Source organism: Chenopodium album, chromosome 6 (genome assembly GCF_948465745.1).
Source record: "Chenopodium album chromosome 6, dcCheAlbu1.1, whole genome shotgun sequence".
NCBI classification, from domain to species: Eukaryota; Viridiplantae; Streptophyta; class Magnoliopsida; order Caryophyllales; family Amaranthaceae; genus Chenopodium; species Chenopodium album.
This window is the reverse complement of record NC_137839.1, coordinates 10,096,717-10,119,580: the sequence shown is the minus strand read 5'-3', so window position 1 is coordinate 10,119,580 and position 22,864 is coordinate 10,096,717. Positions and strand designations below refer to the sequence as shown.

Genomic DNA, 22,864 nt, shown 5'->3' with positions numbered 1-22,864 from the left:
AAAAAGTTTTTTAAAAATAAAAAATTAGTACTTGTAAGATGTTTGGTTGGTGTAGTTTGACCCATAGTCATCGTGGTGTTTAAAGATGAGATCAACGAGATAAAAGCATTGAAGTCGTGGCTTTGAATTATGATTGTCTAGTCTTTTTCATTGTGCATATATTTTAATCAAGCTTTCCCACTGAAAGTTAGTTAAAATATTCCTAGATCATACCGTAAATTTCTCAAAAAAGTAATCATATAGCTAATCTATCACAATTTGTCAAGTTGGACTATATAACTTTCCTTTTAGATTATGTTTAATTAAGTATATAACCTGTTTTGGTGGGAAAATATAATTTTAGTTTTGATTATGGAGAACTTCTAAAAATGTTACTCAAGATTATGAATAAAGGTTCATACATCATTGTTCTTTTGCGACTCTCTCTACACAAATAAAACATACTTTGTATACATTAAGTATTAAACAAAACTGAGGTGCTCTAATAATCAAACAATTTGTCAACACCACCATTTTAGCAATCCACTAGATGTTTTATTAGCATATAACCCCCTTGCAATTTGCAAGCATAACAAAGCATATGATTCTTTGGTACATGTGACTAACACATTAATCTTTTTAATTAACGGACTTTTGTTAATGAAAATATGATATTTTTAAGTAGAGAAAGTAAACTTGCACCATTTGTAAGACCATTCAAGGCAGTAGAACTAGAAAGTCATTAATAACGAATCAAATTAGATTTTGGCTATCTCTAACTCAACCACAAATAACACAATCCGACTCATAGATTGGTTTAACTACATTAACAAGGAAACGAGGAATTGCCCAAAATCGACATGAAACCAAACATGAACGCGACACTTTCCCAATATGTAAACTCGAAAAAAGTTCTTCAATCACAAGACAGCATCATAATAGAGAAGGTTTATCGTTTCTAGGTTTCTAGAGCATCGAAATTGAACCAAAAAGGTATTACTTTGAGTATCGGATTCATTGTTCATTTGTTCCTAAGAATAGCATCCACAAGAAAAATTGGACACATTGTAAAGAATAAAGAGTTTAAGTTATGCCAACATTGTGCTTTCTCTTTCAAACAAAATCACAAACAATTTCTAATATAGGAGGATAAAGTCAAATGTAACCTGCTCTTTATTCACCATGAAAATGTCTATACTTGGTTGCATACCATGGCTGCATTCAACAACACTGTCATTGACTGAGTTTAGAACTCTGCTAAATTGACAAAGATGTCGATGTTTTTGTCCTAAATTTAAGTGAATTAACGTCTTAACATGTCATACTAGTGTCGAGTGTTAGACACGGGTACTTGAACTAAACTAGGAACATTGTACTATAAAACAAATGAACAATTACTGCCAAATATCCTCAAATCATAGTTTCCTTTTTTTTAAGAAAGAAACCATACCAAGATCAATGGAAAGTAGGCACACATAAATTTGATATTACTTAAAGATTCATATTACATAAACATAAACAAAATGAATTTCATTCACTTAATTTGGCAATTGAAGCCAAAAACAAGCAAAACAAAAGGAAAAAAAACAACTCCTGAATCTCATTCAGCAGCAGACAAAACAAAGATCCACCACAATAACCAGATCTTACTCCTATTTCTCCACAAAAAACAAAACCCATATCAATAAATTAAAATGTACTTCATATATGTATAAAACAAGAAAGGATTAAAGAAATGATCATTTAGAGCTTAAAGCCTTAAATCTTAAAGATGATCGTCTCATAAATTAGCAAATACTGTAATCTACATCACTTCCAAAAGATACAAACAAGCTCAACACTAAACAATATTACACAATTTAATATTTTTTCCAACTCTTTTTTCAGAGAATAAATAATAAAAATACTAAAAATAGTAATTAATCATAAAAAAAGGGGTAGAAATTACCAACCCTGAAGCATATTAGAGTACCTATCTTTAATCCATCTAAAACTCTTAGAAAAAGACTTCTTAATTTTACCTTCAACACTATAAGCTTTATAACTAGCAACCCTTTTCTTCCTTGCCATTTCTGGGTCACTAAAACACCAACCAGCTTTTGATGATGCATTTACACTTTTACCCTTCTTCAACTCCTTTGGAATCTGCTGCTGCTGTTGCTGTGATGTTGTTACATAAGATGCACTGTAACACCTCATTTCATGTAATCCACCATTATTATAAGTATTATCACCATTATTATTTGATGAAATTGTTGATGTATTGTTTGTGGGTTTTTCATTATTTTCACCATAATATACCTCTATTTCCATTCTTCCATCTGCATATGACTTGGATCTATAATATTCACCCATCTTTTTTTGTCCAAAGTTTCTGGAAATTTTCCCACTTTTTTTTTTGAGATTTGTTGGAATTGGGAAGAAAGAAAAGGGAAAAAAAAATGGAAGAAATTTGAGGGTTTTGATGTATTTGTACCTTGGATTCTTCTTGGCTTGAAAAATCTAATGAAAAAGTGTGTTTTTATTTGGATTTTGATAACTTTATTTTAGGGGGGAGTTTTTAATTATTTTCTACTTTTCTCTGTGTTTCAGCAATTTGTTGCGGGGTTTCGGAGCATTGGAGTTTGTAGTGTGAATTAAATTTTGGGGGTTTAGAATAATTTAATTAAATAAAGAAAAGAGTGGGAAAAGGTGAATTAATTTGTTCAATAATGGGGTGCAGAGATGAATGGAGAAGGGGAGGAGATGGGGTCGACGGCTAATCTAACGGTGGATATGAGTTTGGCTAGGGCAGCCATGTTAAGATAATAGTCTTTCGTTTTATTTGAAAGTCAAAGCTCAATTTGGCACTTTTTATCTTTTAATTAAAAACCCTCAAAAATAAAAATAAAAATAAATAAATAAATAAAATAAATAAATAAAACAAGAAAAGAGATTGACCATACAATAATCACCAATTTTGGAATTAATAATATCTTCCTTCTAGAATAACCCGTACTTGGGCTTATGGGTCTGTTTTGATTTACTAAATTAAATTAAACGAAATATTTTAAGAGGGAAAGAAATTAGAAATTGATGAACTCCACTGAAAATAAGCCGAAGGATCACTAATAGTTGGGATCAATCATGTGAATTTTTCCTAAATTTTTTGGGACTTTGGGTACAATCTCTTTAAACGTTACTACTTCCGTTAACTTTTACTAGTTGTAACTTTGGAATATTGTATATCTCAGAAATAATACCCCAAAGTTGCAAGTTGCAACTAAAAGTTAACAGAGGTAGTATTATTTGTGGGAAATGCAAAGTGTTGCTATAAAGGTGCTAATGCAATGCTGTGATAAAGGTTCTTTCTCTTCTCCTTTTTTGGGGCATTTGGGTGAAATTGATTGCATTTAGATGCAGAAAAGTAGAGCATTATAAGTTGCAAATTAGAGTGGTAATAGGAAATTAAAGCTGATATAATGAAAGAGAGTTAAGAGTGATAGACATGTGGTGAATGGTGCAGTGCTTGGGTGGTGATGATAAGAGGATACAAGAGAAGCAACGATGCTTAAAATGAAAAAAAAAAAAAAAAAAAAAAAAAAAAATTACAACTAATGGAGAACATACAAGTTTATCTCTGTTTTAAACAAAGTTTTGTTTATCACAGAGACAAAAGTAAAATTTTTGCGGTGAAAATAGGCAAAACTGCGATTTTGCCTTAAACCAATTTTGCTCAAAACTGCTACTTAGTTTTAACTAGGGCAACCTCATAACTGATGGGGTAAACAATGGAGAGAAGCCAAATGCCTACTAGGGCTACTACCATAATTCAAAGTAAGGTTTCATCTTAAAATCAAAAGACACTTTTAAGGAGTAGTCCACTTGGATAATAAACTAAAAGCTATTTGATCTTCCCTCAATTTTATCAATTTCATGCCAACCAAACATAACACGTATTCGACTATTCGAGTCTTGCTCTTCCCTATATTATACTTGAAACCAGACAAGCACAAATGTTTAGTCGAAATTATTGTTATAGGCACTTAAGAGAAAACGGGTAGTAATTAGGAGTATTTTCAAGCTAAGAAATCCCAACATAAGGTTATTCCCTAACAAACTCAAGGATAATACAGTACAATTTTTTGCTAATTACTAAATTTCTTTTTATGTGTGTGCATGATCTTGCACCTCTAAGAATCTTAGCATATGATGTTGTTCATACTTCATATCTCTGTCACTGTCAATCCCACACTCACTCCAGTACCATCCACAAGACTGAAACAATCTAGACAAAAACTTTTCAACTTCATTGTACTCTTACGGTTTTTACAGAAATTGAAAGCCACATGCAATGCAAGGAGAACCACATAACTACTATAGAATAGCACTTCGTAGTAGATTTGATGTACCGATGTCGGTACTTCAATCAACTTCCAAATATGAAGTGACCTCAACATAATGGAAGAAGGGAAAACTGCCAACATCAAAGCTAGTTACCTCCAAAATTAACTTGACATCTAGACTTGCAACTTACTCGTGTTTGATACTTTGCTTCAGGTTCTACTAGAAAACAGAAACTTATTTATCAACCATCAAACTAAACTAACTTTACCTTCGGAATAAAGCAACAACTCATCCACTAAACAAGATGAAACTGTTCCACATCTGAAGGCAGAGACTTAGATAAAATATACTAAAACCAAGATTGCTCAGGCGGGGAACAGTTATTACTGAAATTTCTTTATCAACTTAACGATAAGTAGAGAAGCAAACACATACCTCGGCTCCTAGCTTCGACTACACCACATAGGAGACCACAATCATTACAGACAAAATAATTTTGCTTGAATATATTTTTAACTTTATTTCTTGTGAGCACCCAAGATAACTGGAAGCTACCCAGAATCTTACATGATATCTTCAGATGAGATTTTAGATTTGAGCAACATGTTGCTCAAAAACTCAAAAGGATACAGAAACAAAAACACACATGTACAGCTTTTTCCAGAAAGTTTCTGCTCCTAATTCAATAATTCATCTACACTACCGTATTAGAAAGGGTGCATGTAATTTCCAAGTCAAAATTGCTCACACATAATGAAGTCATGTAATGACTCACTTGGCATGAGGAAATAGCAACGGCCAACATTTACATGGCATCTTGAAATGGAACGACAGCTGATCTCTGCATTGTAGCATAAACTCTATCGCTTTTACGCAGTTAATTGCCTTTTCTCAAGTTATAAAACTTCATGATGATTTGCCAATGCGATTCATTAGATCATGGTAATAAAGGAGAACACACATAGGTTGGCCAAATATGCTGAAGATGAACCAGAAGATCATGTTTCCAACCTGATATAGACATAAATTAAGGTAGAATTAATATACAATAGTACACACTGAAGAAATTATCCTGTACATATGATGAAAAAAATGTCAATTTGAATAGCAAACTTAATTGAGAAAGTGGGGTAACGAATATGAAAATGATATAGGCAAGTGCAGCTACCAGCTATAAGAGGTTCACTAAGGACCCGTTTGGTTCCATGAAAAATATTTTCATGGAAAATGATTTTCCCATTTTTTTCCCCTTCTCCTTTGGTTTGTGAAGTGGTGGAAAATTGCATCCTTGATGATGGAAAACATTTTCCTCTACAAAACAAGGGAAGCCACATTTTCCTCCCTCCTCCTTACCTCCTTTTTACTTCTTTCTCATCCATCCTCACATTCCCACTCTTAATTTTTTTTCTTCTTGAACTTTTCTTGTATGCAACCAAACAAAATAAACTAATTTCCATTTTCCAATTGAGCTTTTCCTTGAAAACTAATTTTCCACTGAAAATGTTTTACATCAAACCAAATGGGGACTAAAAATACAAAACACTACATAGATCACTCATAAAACGTTAAACCCCCTCCCTCACCCAACCCCACCCCCCCCCCCCCCCCCCCCCCTCCTCCCTCCAGGGGTAAAGCAAAAAAAAAAAGAGAACTCATCTTATCTATTCTTTCGTTTCTTTCAAGACAATCTTTTTATTTGTGATTTGGATTAAAAGCGTTTCCAAAGTTTAACTCCCAGAAAAAAACTAGAGAAGTGATACATACCATTGAACTCTGGAATTTCCTCTGCAGAAAATTTGTAAGTAAAACCAAGGGAACCTGATTTAGAAAACAACATGAGCACTATCAGCAAACAAAATACATATATTTTCACAAAGTATACGAGGCAAGGAGCTAAAAAATAGTCCTCCAAAGAAAAGGAATGTCAGAGAGGACAGTGCAATACGGCTTTGGCAGCCCAATTTACCTGAAACATAATACCAAGAAAAGCCCAAAGTTTGAACATTTGGCAAGGAACGGCAATGCATAGCTGTGAAACGAAATAGATTTAAGCACACCCCAAATAAGGTCAACATAAATCACCAATATATAAACACATCCATTAAACAGCCAATCAGTTAAACTGACATAACAGCAGCTCAGAAATCACACAGAAAAACAAAATATTACTTCGTAATATCATGAACAAAAATTTTCAAAGTTCAAATTTCACATAAAATATAATCCAGTAGGCTAGCACCCTAAATACCAGGTATATGTCTATTCAATTGCATCAAAGAAGGCAAAAGATTTGGCAGGACAACCCAAATTTATAGAATCTGACATTGGATGACTAGTTTGTTGCAACTCAATGTTTCAACAAATGCCCATCATGACATTTCCAAATACCGATCTAATTATACACATACAGAAAACCACCTCAATATGCAGAAAGCCAATGACATATCGTATCCTATCTTATCCTACTAGATAATGAGCACAAATCATATACTGATATTTAATATGATTGCCTATCATTTAATCAGATTCCAGCACTAGGAAAAAAAAAATATTAAATTCAGTAGATCTGACAGACTTGCAGGCCATATAAAGCTGATATTCGTATGGAAACTTTTCCGACTGACCCTGACCTTTCAACATTTTGCTCAGAGTCAATTCTTGCTTTGCAATCACAATAAGAAGAATTACAACCAGAAACTTCATCAAATACAAGTTTTGTAGCTATATCTAAGATTGGATAACTTCAACAGGGATACACAACTTCCTGGACAGACTGAAAGCTCAGGTCCACCTAGATGTTACAAAGGTAGATACCTCTTTTGAGTTCTGATCAATCAAAATATCAAATAATGTTTTCTTTATACAGGAATCAGCCTATTATTTTCTGAAGATGAAGATCTAGAAGAAACTAATAAGCAAAGTTGTTATTGCAAAAAGAGCATGCCAATAATGAAAAAAAAAAAAAAAAAAAATCATAAGGGTTTTAGACAATAGTATTAAAAAAAAATTTAAATTATTAGTGCAAGAGAGCTCTAAAGAGAGATTTTCTGAGATACCTCGTGAAATATGGCAGATATAAGGAAGGCAATCAATACTGCAACACCCTGAACGAAAAGATTAATTGTTAAAATCAGCATAATGATAAAGAGAAATTACAAGTTAATCTTAATGATTGACAAAATTTGTCAATCTAGTGGCAATATTGTATAAAAAAGCACTTTTTTAACTGTTCATGGGCAAAGCCGCTACTGTAGCGGTTTTAGGGCTTAACCGATAAAGTAGCGGTTATGCCCATGCAAGTAAAAAACTGCACTTGTTTACAATTTTGCCACTTGATTGACAATATTTGTCATTCATAAAAATTAACTAAGTACGCTTGTAATGATAAATTACAAGGTGTGTTGAAGATTTTTAATTGCAATCCTAAGAATCTCTATTGAGATTGTATATGCAAGACATTTTATTTTGCCTTCCAACAAGTTATCTTTCAGAGAAGACTCATTGTCTACCAATCAATTAACTGTGGATGACAGAATAAAGGGACACAAGGAGACCATCTCAAATCCATCCTGGTGTATAGTAAAAAGACTTGCAATATATCCAGTGGCGAAGCTAGAATTTCTAAGTGAGGGGGGCCAAGATTATACGTATTACATTTACTTAAAAAAAAAAACACAAATTTTGTTAACTACAAGATTTGATCCCTTGACAACTTGCATACTATCACATGGAAAAAGCCAACTCATCTACACCAAAATTAATGACAATGAAGAGCAAATTTAATTAATATTTTGAGCCAAGGGGGAGGCCAAGGCCCCCGCCAGCCCCCCCTTGGCTCCACCCCTGAATATATCAAGTTTCAGCAGTATGCCAAATATAGTAAAGGGGCAACAGTAGGCCGAACACTAACCAAAAAATATTTATTTATTTATAAAGATAAGTGACAATACCTTGGGTATTCCATTGCGCAAGCAGGGAAAATAAACATGGCGAACCATCCATTTATGTACAGGCTGCGGAGGGAAGATATAATTTAGTGAGAAGAGAGAAGAAAAAAATATATATAAAAAATCAGTTAATACATACAAAAACAAAAATTGCAGTTACAAAGTACATTTAACACTACTTCCATGGTTGGATCTTAGTTATTATAGACTTTAGAGTACTACAAAGTCCAAACTCATTGATTTAAAGATTTTGAGAACTGCAAATGATAACAACACCAATAAGTAGTATATGATTGACAGTTTGTCATAGTAGTCAAACTTCCCTTTTATATTAACTTAATATCTGTTATACTGAATTATAAAGGATCTTAAAAATTCCCACAAGGTCTACAAAAAAAGATTCCCTAGTCAGTAGTAGACTTGGCAAAAGGGTCATTTAGGTCGGGTATATGTCGGGTCAATTTTGAGTCGGATCATGTTCAAATCAGCTAACATTCAAATTGGTTCAGGTCGGGTCAATACAGGTTTCGAGTCATGTTCGGGTTGTTCTATTTTGTGTCCATATTATGGATCAAGCTGGAATCGATAAATTTTTTATTTTGTTATTTTTATAATAACTTAATAAGCATTGTCAATTCAGTTTGTGAGTTCAATTACGGCTGGGGATGAAACAATTTAAGTCATGTTTTGCACTAGGCATTTTTAGTTTGGTACTCCCTCCGTTTTTAAATACTTGCTCCATTTCTCCATGTGCGGAGTTTTAGGAGAAATTGGAGAAAATAATAATAAATGGAGGTAGTGGGGTAAGTGGAAGAATAAAAAAATTGTATAAAGCAAAAGTAGTGGAGAGGATTGGAGAAGAGAACATATGTGATGGGTCCACTAGGTGAGAGAAATTAGTTAAATATTGTAAAAACTTTCCAAATAAGGAAATCGAGCAAGTATTTAAAAACGGCCGAAAAAGAAAAGTGGAGTAAGTATTTAAAAACGAAGGGAGTATAAGATAATATTAGTGGGACATTTCAAGTATCAGGACCGTTCGAGTCAAGCAATTCGAGTTAAAATCATATCAGGTAAACTTCGAGTTGGGTCATTTAGGGTATCGGGTCAACTACACTTTCGGGTCGAGTAAATTTCGTGTTTTGGGTCGTTTACGGGTCATGTTAGGGTCACGGGTTGGGTCACCAAAGTGTACAACCGGAACAGGAAATGGCCATTTCTTCATATAGAAATGCATAATAAATGACCACTTAGTCACTAAGGTAAGTGTAGACACTTAAAAATTTCTCCCCGACCAAAGCCCGATGACGAAAAAATCTTCATAGCCTAATTTGGTCCGATTCGCGTAATAAGTCTAAGAATTAATTGAATAGGCATTGAGTTCTAACTAGAGATGCGCATGGGTCGGGCCGGCCTGCACGGCACGATGACCGAGAAGTGGGCCGTACTGCGAACACGATTTCGAAAATTCGGCACGGGCACGGCACGAACATGAGGGCGGCACGGTCCTTTGGCCCGCCAGCACGACACATGGCACGGCCAAGCACGACATGCGGCACGCCAGGGGTGGTTTTTCATCTTTAAATTTTGCTAAGCCAAGTAGAATAACAACTTTTTTCTTAATTGCAGATATCACATCCACATTCGATCTTGTAGTGTCCTTGTGCTTAGGAGTTTTCATCCTTTAGACCTTTTTTGGATGAAGGGATTTGGATGGAAATGAAAAGAAAGAAAAGGATTCTAATCATGTTCCCATATTTCGTAGAATAAAGGGAAGTAGGAGGAAAGTTCCTTTACAAATTTTTAGCTTTCCTTTCCTCCCAAATTTGGAGGAATTCGACAGGAAAGTGAAAAAATAAAGTTACAAATTATAAATTTTAACTCTTTTCCCTTCATTTCCTTTTACTAACCAAAAATTGGAAAAAAATAACACCTTCCTTTTCCTTTCTTTTCCCTTTTTTTCCTTTTCCCTTTCCTTCCTTTCTCTTCTTTTCTTTTAGTTAAACCAAAACCAATTAAAGTTAGGGTCTAAGCTTACTCTAAGGCAAATCAACTACTTTAACCACTTTCTCAACCAAAACCTTATAGTTACTCCCATTTAAGCACTACCATCTAATTCTCTTAACTCTACATTAAAAAAAAGTTACTATTCACAAATTCTACTTTGACTAACTTTTGTGATCGATGGATAAGAAAAATCATAGCCATTAGGGATTTTGATAGAATTGTCTTAATGTGTATTTTCAAATCATCAACTTTAAATGATAATTAAAGATATAATGGTTGAATTTGTGTATCGGAAAATGTAATAAAAGACACGTGTCAAAAGAAAGGAAGAAAAATATAAACATGGCAACTAAAATATACAAGTATAAAGTATATATTTGGATTGCTTTTGCTCGTTGCCAGGTGAGGATCACTCTTCCTTGAAATTAAGTATTAGCCAAAATCAAGTCATAAGATTATGCAAAATCCAAATCGATCTCCCCTTAACATCAATTTTTCCCAAAAAAAAAATAAAAAAATAAAAAAAATTAGAAGAGGTAGTTAGGTGTAGAAAATATTGAAACCTAAATACTACGGGTGGTGAGATAATGTCAATGAATAAAGATTACTTCTTTTATCTGAAGTTATTGTCATTTTCCTCTACATTTAATCGTTACGTTGTTTCTTCTACAATCTACAATACTGAACTCAATCTTCCCAAATTGACTCTTCCTAGACAACCAAATATATGATCATAACCTAGCTACATTGAATTTTATACACATCAAGGAAAATGACTTAGCCACTAATGCCTATAACTGAGAATAAAACAGGCATGAGTTTACAGGAAACATACCATATTCCACATCCTCCAATACTGATGGAAGTCATCCATTTCACGAGCAAATAGAACAGAAACAAGGGGGACAAAATCATCAGCAACAATGTATACATTATTGACATGTAAGAGCTCAAAGTTTTATCTCATAAAAATGAAGTCTACCTCTTCGAATGTTCTTGCATTCCACCAATCCTTGTAAAACTCACGGTCACCAAATTTAAGAAGCTCAGCCAATATGTTTAACCTGAAAATGAAAGGCATCCATGTATTAAAAAACATATAGTAATATGGTAAAATGGCAAGTATCTAGATAATTTTAATTGTGGCCAAGGTATACAATAAATAATTTATACTATGTGTCCAAGTGGCAGAATTTGATGTTTCATGTAATTAATTGGCAACTGAGGTGAAATGAAGGGTCTAATTAACATAGATCTCCTTTTTCTTAAAGAAAGCAGCTCTAGCACACAATGTCCTATTTCATTCCATTGGAAAGCAGTTATACATAGTCAAATCCATTATCAACACGTTCAAATGACTCATGGGTGGGGCAAGCTCTTCTATTCTGGTTCATGGGTTCTCTTGGTAATATGGTTCATGTGGCGGAGAGATCGAGCTTCAAGAAATAGTAAATGGTTATCATCAAGGAAAAAGCACTGATCAGCCACAAAAAATATTCTTAATTTTTCCAATTGCAAATTGGACTAGCCATCCTTTATAAGATCATAATAAATAGTGACTTGCTGGAAACTCAGTGTTTAGTTGATACAGGACATGGGACGTATAGGCCATTCCAAAGTAGTCTATATTAATCATTTCATGGCAGCACCATCTATTGCTTCAGAGATTGTTGAAATAACAATATTTTTCTTTTGCCCCTTCCAGGCGATCAAAATATTAAGAAATGGTTAAAATATTCATAATTAAGTTCAAAGCATTTACAAAATTCCGTCTTAATACATCTCATTTCATCAGATCTGGAAAGAACAATAAAGAGAAAATTACAACGATATCATGGAGTTCAAACTTCACACACCCAAGGAGCGCAGAATAAACCTATACAGAGAAGCTAACTTCACATAAATGCTTGATGTATCTACCAAACGACTTAATTCACACCAATGAGTGAAAATGAACAGGCAGACGAATAGCTATTGAAACATGATTTACAGTATCAGATACTAAGAGCATCCTTATTCATGAACAAAAAAAAAATTGTTCATGTTACTCTTCATTAAAAAAATATTTTCTCTCTCATATACATAAATCAAACAAATAATTTTCAAAATCCTCCTCTTAACCATGAATAAAAAAAAAAGTATTCATGTTACTATTCACCTACCACACCTCAATTTATCTTTTATTAAAAATTAAAATACATACATAAATAATAATATTATAATCTCATGGACGGACAAACAATTTCCATGAATGGTTTGGAAAACCAAACCATTCATACTTGTTCATCCCACTATTCACCATCACCTAATTTTTTTTACATTATTTTATTCAAATAGTAACCCAAACAATTTTATTTATTCATGGTTAAGGTTGCTCTAAGGATCCGTTCGTTATCGCTGTAGTTTCCTATTTTTTTTATTTATTTTTTTTAGTTTTATATGACATATATCATATAATGAATAAAAAAAATTGGCAGAACTTATCAAAATCATAACAATTTTGAAAATTGACAACAGAAAAGTAGAAGACTTTTCAAGTTTCCCGTTTTTAGTTTTTGTTTAAAAAAAACAGGGAAAAAAAAACACGAACAAGCCCTAAGTTCCTGTTTTCTAATCAACCAAACTGATGCAGAAATTATAAGGCTGATAAAAGAGCAACACGGGGAAGTAAAAGATGATGTGACTAATACTGGTGATATAAAACTCATGCTGTTTTAATTACAACCCTTGACACAACACCACAACAAAGTAGCACAACCTTTTCTGTGACTCGGTGACGGTGACAAGAGCCTCAAATATTACAACATACTTTGCAACAGAAGCCCAATCCAATAGTACATGATGTCAAGATATTTGTACGAGTTCAGCTACAAGAAATTTGATTAAACAAGGTTTCTTTTGGGAAAAATGGCTGACTATATCATCAAAGAGGGAACAGATTTTATTCATAATTGACATTCTAATGTATGGTAATCAAGTCAATTCCAGAGAGAGAGAGAGAGAGAGAGCATTTGGGAGGGGGGGGGGGGGGAGAGGAGAATTCCAGCAGATAAACAGAAAATAACTTGGAGAACATGTAAACAGATTGAGATGTAGCAATCAACTCACCAGAGGTGGAAAAAGCAATAGAACATGCACAGCCATACGTATAAATTTGGCACTGACAGCTTCAAAATCCTTTCAATTGCATACAATAGATTTGCTTTCAGAGGATGCTGTGAATTTTGTACAATTGGATTGATATACTACCAAAAAAAAAAAAAAAAAAAAAAAAGCAACAAGAAAAAGAAAAAAACTTGTCAAGATAACGTCTGAGATAGGAAAGCAGGGGAAAAAGATGAAATTAATAGATAAAAGGAACAGACTTGTTCAACGATGAACCCCATTACTCCAGTAAATATCACCAATTTTAATACTTGTCGAGCCACCCATCCTTTGCGAATGCATGCGGTCCTAGGATAGCTTGTCTGCATAATAGAACAGAGTCCATAACACATCAAGCAAATTTTTTGATGGTTAAGTGAACACACTCCATATACACACTGAAAAAAATTTATATGTGTGATATGCGAGCTCCCATTGGTACCCTTAATTCATGAAAACAATTTTAAAGCAACTAAAAACTAATGAATGGAAGTGGGCAATATTGGAATAGGTTAACAGCACAGAATATGCACAACATACAAACTTTAGGCATTAATAAGCAGTCAAGTTGCACTTTTACAGACTGATGAAATATCATCACACGCAATCTACTATCTACAATTAAAGACAGTTTCAAAAGCATGGACTCATGGTTCACAGAATACCATAATTATTCATACTTCCATAGTAATACTTGGATAACTTTTCATGTGAAGAAATCTGATAACTGATCGAACTTGGAACATTAAAATTGCGATAAAGTATGTATCAATTGTATCTCCCGTAAAAATCACCTATCTGAATAAGGGTCGATAAGCATTATCAGCTTTCCCAGCCGAACTTTATAGAGATGGAAAATTGATTCCCCAAAATTTAACGTCAGCAACAAAACTCCCCAGTGCTTTCAAAATTGATCCCACCTCAAGAGGGGAAATGGAGGTAACATGTATACATAACCCCTGCAAAAACAGAGGAGCTGTTTCCGAATGACCATAGTCATCAGTGCAACACCCATAATCTGCTGCTTCATTGTTTAGAAACAGCCCAAAATTCAGCAAGACTTTTTAATTATCCACTAATTTAAAAGTCAAAGACCAATAATTTACTTCATTGATAATGCACATAGAGAATGAAGGTGGAAAAAAGCATTTTCTCATTGAACAACTGATTTGAAGAAAATCGCATATGACAACTTTAATAGGAAAGTATAAGCAAGTCACACTTATTCACTTCAAAATGACAGTCCATAGTCAACTGCCTTCCTGCTCACAATTACCACTTCACTTAAATAATGCTTCACTACACAGAGAAGTTACAAAAGCACTCAAAGTGATGACCATGGAAAGGTTAAGAAGCAAAAGATGGATGAAATCTTCCATATATAGATGTACAAAAATTCCAGCAGAGGTGGAAAGAGGAAAGCATTAGAAACCACTAGCATGATCTAATATCAAAGTGGGCTAAATTTCTAAGTACCTGGTAACATAGTGTTGGAGCGACCATGAAGTACACCAGACTTTCGATGCTTACATCATATGGGAGTTCCATTAGTAGTTCATCCTCCTGAAACCAAACTAAAAATCAATAAGGGAAAGCATAAATACTAGAGTAAATCACAACAAGATAAAATTATTTTAGAAGATAAATCGTCTTGAAAAGCCGGAATTAAATAAGCTATCTATGGGAATTGTAAGTCCCCCAAGAGCTTAAGATACAAAGGATATATAATCATTTATTTAAATTACAAAGTAAGCTATGAATCTATGCTAGAAGTTGAGCTAGGAACTCTTTTATAAGGTTGTAAAGCAGCAATGGTAGAAGTAAAGCTGTTGCAGAATGTTACTTCAGAGTTACACCATAAGGAAGAGAAAATTGAGCAATAAAAGATGATAAAATATGAAACCATTTCAATTACCTTAATAGATGCTTTAGCAATCGCTCTCATATCATAGTTTGTATGTGCATATGATACCAACTTTAACCACATGGTGCAAGCAAAAAGCATCAAAATGACACCAGAAAGAACAGCAGAATCACATCTGCAAAGATAATAGGTGTTATGATCATTGATAAGTTAATTTGAACCATTTTGTGGAATGGATCTGAAGAATGCATAGAGCAAGCAATAGATATAGTGGACTAGTAGATGAGCCACACACGAAACAACAGGTAAAATGATAGTTGAGAACAGCATTGCATGTAACCTGCATGCCACTCATAATTATCATAACTGACTACAAAGATAGGAAATATATATATTCATCATTTTGCGCTTTGCCAGTGTCTCCAGTGAGCATATGTTATAGCGAGTTCTTTTTTTTTTTTTTTAAAAAAAAAAAACAAAAAAAGTCTGACAAGATTGATATGATGCGAAACATGTATATACTCTATCCATCTGAACTTAGGGCCCGTTCATATTTACTTATTTTCAGTTCAGTTCAGCTCCAATCAGTTCAGTTCAGTTCGGTTCAGCTCTTAATTTCCCTCTCTCATAAAATATTCATTTCAGCTTAGTTCAGTTCAGTTCAGTTCCAATCGGTTCAGTTCAGTTCAGTTCAGCTCCAATCAGTTCAGTTCAGCTCCAATCAGTTCAGGTTCAGCTCAGTTCAGTAAATATGAACAGGCCCTTAGTTTGCTCACTTTCCTAAATTTGGAAATGGTGCTTTAGGCTCTCTCTTATCAAATATTACTACTTAAAACTAGGGGGTCTCACCCTCTCCTTCATTCAAGAAATTAAATACCCCACTATATCACATCAAATATACTTTTTATTACAATAATATTTAATACCAAGCCCTCAACTTTTTCCCTGAGACTATGTAACATGATAAGTGAACACGTTCATTGGGACAGAGTGGATGATACATAAAGGTGTCAAGAAACCAACCTGAGTATTACAAAAACTGGATATAAGATGGTAATTGTGGAAATCAGTATATGAAGCAGGACAACAACCTACACCAATCAATCAGATTATTAATACATAAATATTTTACAAAGTTTGAGACAAGATCAGCTAATAGAAAGGTAGAACACAAGAGCATTCATATCATCTAGTAGAAATAACTACAAATATATTAGCAAAATAAAATGACGAAATCCATAGAGCAACTTCCAGGAACAAGGTAAGAAATATGGAGGAATACTTCAAAAGGAGGCCCAAATCACAAATCAGCAACAGGATAACGTTTTATTGCATTAAGATAGCTTACCGGATCAGAAATACGCCTTCTTTGTGACAACTTCTCTACCAAGAAAGCAGTGAATGGAAAAATTGGGAGTGAAAGACTGCAAAATAAAAATACGCAAAAGAGCATAAGAAAATTCAGGATCATCCATGCATACAACAGATGACTTGTCAGTAAAAGGTATTCATACTAAACGATAATTACCAGCACATAAATATAGGCCAATCCCTAAAGGACTTTGAGCTGAACCAGAAACCAGCTCGTATCAGCAATCCATACTGCAAACATTTTCATGTTAGCAAAACATCAATTTAACCCGCAGAGCTGAAATTAAGCCTGGCTATTCAACAAAAATGATAAACAAAAACAAATGAAATTAGATGGTACTAACCTTCATGAGGTTTTCTATTATAAGACGGCTGTTCACAGCAACAAGTACTACTACACAAAGATTGAAGAGACCAGCGTGACTCTGCAGCAGATAATTTGATTAATAATAAAGATAACACAACAAAAAAGGACGATACCAAGAAGACGTTGCTTAGCATAGATAGTTGCAAGAAAATGTTGCCCAATATAACCTAACCCAAGGGCCCTCAATCTCTAACATTTAATAATTTAATCAATCCAGCGATAGTGGTCCATGAGCAAATTGAAAACTTCATCAAAAGCTAACGCCTATATTTTACTTCGGGCAACAAACTCAGTTATAGACAGCCATGCAACACGGAAAAATTGCGGCTCTTGATATGAAAGCAATCTTTTCAACTAAGAAAAACCAATATCAGTCAGGCCGTTACTAAACCAGTAATTTGTTGAGGTTTTGGGTCAGGATATGGTGTAGGGAGGATAGAAGAGTGCAACCTTACACTATTTTAGTCTTAGTCTAAGATTGACGAAAATTGTATATCCTTTAGCCCAATACAACTTGATAAACCAAATAATTCTCGACAACTGAGCAAGGAACTTTATCTAACAATATTTAACACTCTCTTCAAGTGCATAAAATTTTCCAAGTCATACTAATGTTAAATATAACTGGGCCAAGATTGTAGATTAAGGCAAGACTACAGAAGACCGTAAGCAAGAAGGATAAATGAGCAGAACACTTGGTTTAGATCAACCACGCAATCCAAATTGGAGGGAAAGACTAAAAAAGGGCCCCTTTTCTTTTCCTTAATTTCATGGATCATCTTTCAGATCAAAACAAACAAATCAAATAGAGTTCTTTGCACATGCATTAAAATGAGCAGGTTGACTCGATATCCAGCACATTGTCCATTTCCAAATAACATGTGCTTCTATTATTGACAGGGTAGTATCCATATTTTATACATACTGATGATGGTTAGTATCGGGTAACCAAAGGGAAAACCAATTGACTGACAATTACAGGTGGTTTTAGACTACATTGATCTTCTTTCCCTCTACCATATCCATGAACCAGATGATTCCATTTGGTCCAATTTTCAACATTAAATGTTACTACATTAAAATTGGAAAGGCCTACTGGGAAGGTTTGTAAAAAAAACAACCTCTAAATTGCATTTGCACAAAATGATATGAACCTGCCTATGACCTACCATATGCATAGTTTCTTGGTATATTAGGGAAGCTGCAGATGCAGAACAGATGTCTGCTTTCAGGAAAAGGTAACCTAATACAAACACAGATTTCTGGAATAGACAATCTTATACACCATCTATTCACCAAAACTGGAGTTTCTGGACCAATCTCTCTAAAGATACCATTGGTCACAAAAGGAATCTTGGTCCAATAAAAAGAAAGAAAAACATTGGGCAAGCAAAACCTTGATCTGTTAATAAATCAGGAAAGAAAGAGGTCATGTATACTAAGATCACATACTTCACAATCAATTATTTCCTTTCTGAATCATTATGCTGAAAATATTGGCCACCAAATTTGTTGGACTGTGTGTTCTGTACTGAACAGTATTAATGAAACCTCAATCTTCATGTATGCCTATATTTCACTGTCAAGGTCATAGGTCTTCTTTTTTCTTCAGAAGAGTAAATGAATGATATCATTGACTTGATCTAGAAGATGTGTACAGCATCAAAGAAAAAATATAAAAAGTTGAGGTTCATTACAGAGGAAATAAAGTATATAGTGATCCAACTGCCGTATTTCTTAAATAATTGAGAAACATAATCAGACAGACTGCAGTCCCAGTGAATAGTATCTACCTCCAAAACTGCCAGATAAAATTTCCAAAATTAAGGGGGCTCAGCTTACTCTTACAAGTGTGCAAGCTGAATATCATCAGATAATATTACATTAAGGAGACGCTAGTAGTTATGGGGAAGTTACAACGCAGCCAATTTTCAAAAAAAAAAAAAATTAATTGAGGGAGATAATTTGTATGTAAGGTGATTATACATATCCTTTGAAATTGGCATGTCTAGAAAATTAGAAAGTCATGGATGATTATAGAATGGACTTCAATGGTTTCCTCTGTTTCTCACGGCAGGCAAAAGATAATTGGGCAGCTGACTTTATGGACAATCATGAATACAATCACCCTTCTTTTCTCATATAATTTGATTCTATTTGTCTGAAGTTACATTCTATTATCATAAATATGAGTAGCAATAGACCTATGCTAGGGGAGTAGGGGTCTAACCACGGTTTTCTTTCCAGCACTACAATATAAAAAAGAGGTTTAATTTAAAGAGCAAGCTACAGTGGCCTCTTTGTCATGCATATCTTCTCAACAAATTATGAAATTATCTTTGTGCTATCAACCCGGGGAAAAGGCAAGCCTTCCGCATACAAATTGAATACATCATAACACCTTTCATGCGGGTCAACATCAAAGTTAATAGAGGATAATATGCATTGAACGATCTTTACAAAAATCTGATAGTTAATCATCTCATTATCTCGTGTATAACACCTAGAAATCAGTCAAACTACACAACCTTAACACCTAAGTTTTTTTTTTTTTTTTGGTGCAACCTTAACAACTAAGTTTCTATTTTCTTACATTAGGAACCAAACGTGAAAGACTAATTGTTTGTATACGCAAAAAACACACTCTAAATTAGTTTAAAACAATTTTAAAACCCATCAACATGTTCACAAGGAAATTCCTTTATCCTTCACAGCTTAGTCGTCCCGTCACAATCTCCCCCCAATACCTTTTTCCAACTACTATTCTTTCCCTTTCACAATTCTAATCCAGCATTTAATATTGCTGATTCAAACTGGTTAGCTTCTTAAACAAGGTACAAAGTACATTTACACTTTACACCAGGTTCACTAAACTCTTCAACAACAGCCAGCCTTCTCAAATAATTAGTAATCTGAAACTTTAAGCTTTGTCAACTAAGTAGATGACATTGGCACCAACCATTACCGAAAGCAATCAGCAGAAATCAAAATGTATGCTTATGTACCTCCTCACCGCGAATTTAACATTAAATTAACCAAAACGTGAATATAACATTACAACTCAAGTCAAGGTCCATAATTAAAACTTCAAAACGTCTAACATAAACATCGAAGATATTTACATTCATTTCACAATAATGGCAATTTGCAATCCAACTCAACTATATTTGTTCACAAACATTTCACAACATAAAATTGTAAACACTAATTTCACAATAAATGTATGCAAAAAATGTACTTCGTTATAAGCTATATCAACAAATAAAATTAAAACAAATATAGCAACATTTATGAATTACAAACCAAAAAAAAAAAAAAAAAAGCAAACCTGTCTGAAAATGGCGTCGGAGCTAAGAGGACTCTCCTTAATCTTCCGATGAGCAGGAGAAGACGGACGATACGAGTACCGAATCGCGGTTTCAAAATCCTGAGCTCCACCGCCATTAACAACCTTAGCTTCACCTTCACCATTAACATTCTCAGAATTATTCCGTTCACTATCATTATTATCAGCGCCATCAACAATTCTGTCATTAACAATTCTGTCACCAGCTTCGCCATTAGAGACCTTCTTCAAATCCTCCGATTCTTCCGCCATTGAAGAAGAAGTAGAAGCTCTAACAGTCGCACCACCAGCTGCACTAGCCCGCCGACGAACAGAATCGCCATAGTCCGCCGCCATCGCAGTCGTCATCGCCGTCGCACCGTTAATTTCCGGCGATTCTGAGATCGCCATAACAGAAAAACTCGATTTCTAGAAAGTTATTCGAATATTTATCATGCAAAAATAGAATCAAATTGTTGAAGAAAAACTAAAAAAAAGACGAAATTGAAGAGATAAATAAGGAAAATTTTGGTTAAAATAGATGTGATGAATTATAGTATGAAAATTCGTTAATAATGATTGTAATTAAAGTGTAATTTGCAGTAGAAATTGAATCTAGATTGTTCTAGATTGGGCACTTTAGAATATTGATCGTCTTTGGATACTTGTTATTTTGTTTGCAAATGGTAGGAGAGAGAAAATGAAAAATGGTGTAATCAGAGGAGGGGTCTTGAAATTGAAACACGGGTTTGAGTCTGACAGAAATTGCAAAATTAAATGAATTTAATTATTTAAATAACATAAGCTCTTCCCACGTATGGGTCGGTGCACCGTGGACATATAAGGCTTTGCATATTTTTTCCCGTTGTTCTCTAGTGCCGGAGAATGGGGATTTTGTCTATCTATTTTAGAATTTTCGGCCGTTTTAAATACTTATTACATTTTCTTAAGGAAAAATTGATGGGAATAATCCCAACTTTGGTGCGTTGAATTTTAATAATCCCACTTTGGGTTTTTTTTTAATAATCCGACATTTACCCCCCATTCTTTTTTAACACTCCTTGCAGGTTACTTCACTTACTGTTGCCGATTTTAGTCCTACGTGGCTTCCAACGGTTATATTATTTTTAATTTTTTGTTTTATTCTTTTTTAAATGTCACGTCCTTTAAATGCTCGATCTTGTTCTTCTTCTTTCTGTGTCTGTTAAAAAAAATTGAACTCCATTGTTGCTCTCAGCTTCCAATTTCAAATCCCTCTCTTCTCTCTGGAAATAAAGACAATGAATAATAGGCGTGAAATTGGTTCTGCTTCAAGTTCGTCAAGGTCGTTTGGTTCTGCTTACCCAAAAATTAAGTGCAGATGCGGTGTGGAAGCTATAATTCGAACTGTGAGGAATGGTGATAACGCAAGTATGAAGTTCTATGGATGCTCAAAATGGCCTGTAAGTGTTATTTTAACATTCAATTTTGTGATTAAACTTGCTAATTTGTTGTAACAAAATTGAATTGGCTAAATCAAATTAGGGTTTGAAAGGCAATTAATTTAGGGGTTTAATTGATTCTATTTCAGGAGGGTGATTGTGGATTCTTTCAGTGGGTTAATGTTAACCCTAAGGACCTAGAAGATCTATGATTCCAGGTTTTTGAGAGAGATGCCCAAGTTGCTGAAAAGGAGATTGAAATAGACTTCATGAAGGAGCAACTGAGGAAATTGGAGAAGAATTTGGGAATTAAGGAGGATGAGTTGAATGATACAAAAATGGAGCTTTGCCACACTAGAATTGAACTGATGAAGGCTTCAAGGAATGAAAAAAATTTCTCCATTGCTTTGTTTGTGTCTTGGATTTTCTTTGCTGTTCTTTTGGTGTATTTGAAGCCATGACAGTGATGTTGTTAGAGTGTATTAGTTTAGGTTGTTAGAGTGTATTAGTTTAGGTTGACTTGTATGGTGAAAGAACATGATGCTAATGCAAGATATGTATCAATGATTTAATGAATAAAAAGTAGGTACTTTGACTAGCATTTGGTTACAAATTCAGAACAAATGAACACATTAAGGATAGTTGTTATATTGAACATAATAAGTTGAAATTGTTTTGTCCAAAAGACACAAAAAGAACCCTGCAATGGTTCATGCCATGACATTGTAATAGGCAAATTTACTTAAAGCCAACATGCCTAAAAGACTGTTTCCAAAAGCCGACTTTAACAAACTATTGCCTAAACAATAAAATATCTTGTTACACCAAAAGTTAGGTACAATCATGGCATTTCATAGTTAACTACTGAGTTGGTTGATGTAAGGTGGAGCCTTGACTTCCTTGACTGCACTAGAACCAATCCATTGCTGACCTTCCTCTTCTATGGTTACCTTGGTTCTGTTTTTTTTTTTTTTTTAAAATGACATCAGTTGCAAGCAAAAGCTACATAAACACATAATTCCACCCTAATTTCACTTACACTAGTCGGTGCAGATCCATCTTGTGCAATGTAAACACCAACACCTTGTGGAACCTGGTGCCTTCCTCTGCCCC

The 22,864-nt window shown here is 34.1% G+C and overlaps 2 protein-coding genes across 2 annotated transcripts; both read right to left on the bottom strand.

Moving 5' to 3' along the window:
• Nucleotides 1–1,923: 1,923 nt before the first annotated feature.
• LOC145636658 (uncharacterized) lies at nt 1,924–2,334 on the bottom strand. The gene has a single exon (XM_081688223.1). The coding sequence runs from the start codon at nt 2,332–2,334 to the stop codon at nt 1,924–1,926; it is 411 nt and encodes a 136-aa protein (XP_081544349.1).
• Nucleotides 2,335–4,784: 2,450 nt separating this feature from the next.
• LOC145634568 (diacylglycerol O-acyltransferase 1-like) lies at nt 4,785–21,172 on the bottom strand. Its single transcript, XM_081685989.1, has 16 exons — nt 20,334–21,172; nt 16,983–17,063; nt 16,796–16,869; nt 16,616–16,691; nt 16,291–16,358; nt 15,319–15,442; nt 14,880–14,966; nt 13,625–13,726; nt 13,368–13,504; nt 11,242–11,323; nt 11,095–11,115; nt 8,256–8,318; nt 7,362–7,409; nt 6,272–6,334; nt 6,070–6,123; nt 4,785–5,316 (listed from the first exon to the last, which is right to left on the bottom strand). Exons 1-16 carry the CDS (start codon nt 20,739–20,741, stop codon nt 5,212–5,214), a joined length of 1,593 nt encoding a protein of 530 aa, XP_081542115.1. The 5' UTR covers nt 20,742–21,172; the 3' UTR covers nt 4,785–5,211.
• Between the last annotated feature and the right edge of the window lie 1,692 nt (nt 21,173–22,864).

Bases quoted from the DNA above. Each gene is read 5' to 3' on its own strand.
- LOC145636658 (XM_081688223.1), bottom strand. From the start codon at position 2,334: ATGGGTGAATATTATAGATCCAAGTCATATGCAGATGGAAGAATGGAA.
- LOC145634568 (XM_081685989.1), bottom strand. From the start codon at position 20,741: ATGGCGATCTCAGAATCGCCGGAAATTAACGGTGCGACGGCGATGACG. The intron at 16,692-16,795 runs GTAATTATCGTT...TTTATTTTGCAG, and splicing joins TGGCCTATATTTATGTGCTG to TCTTTCACTCCCAATTTTTC. The intron at 5,317-6,069 runs GTATGTATCACT...TGTCTATATCAG, and splicing joins GGAAATTCCAGAGTTCAATG to GTTGGAAACATGATCTTCTG.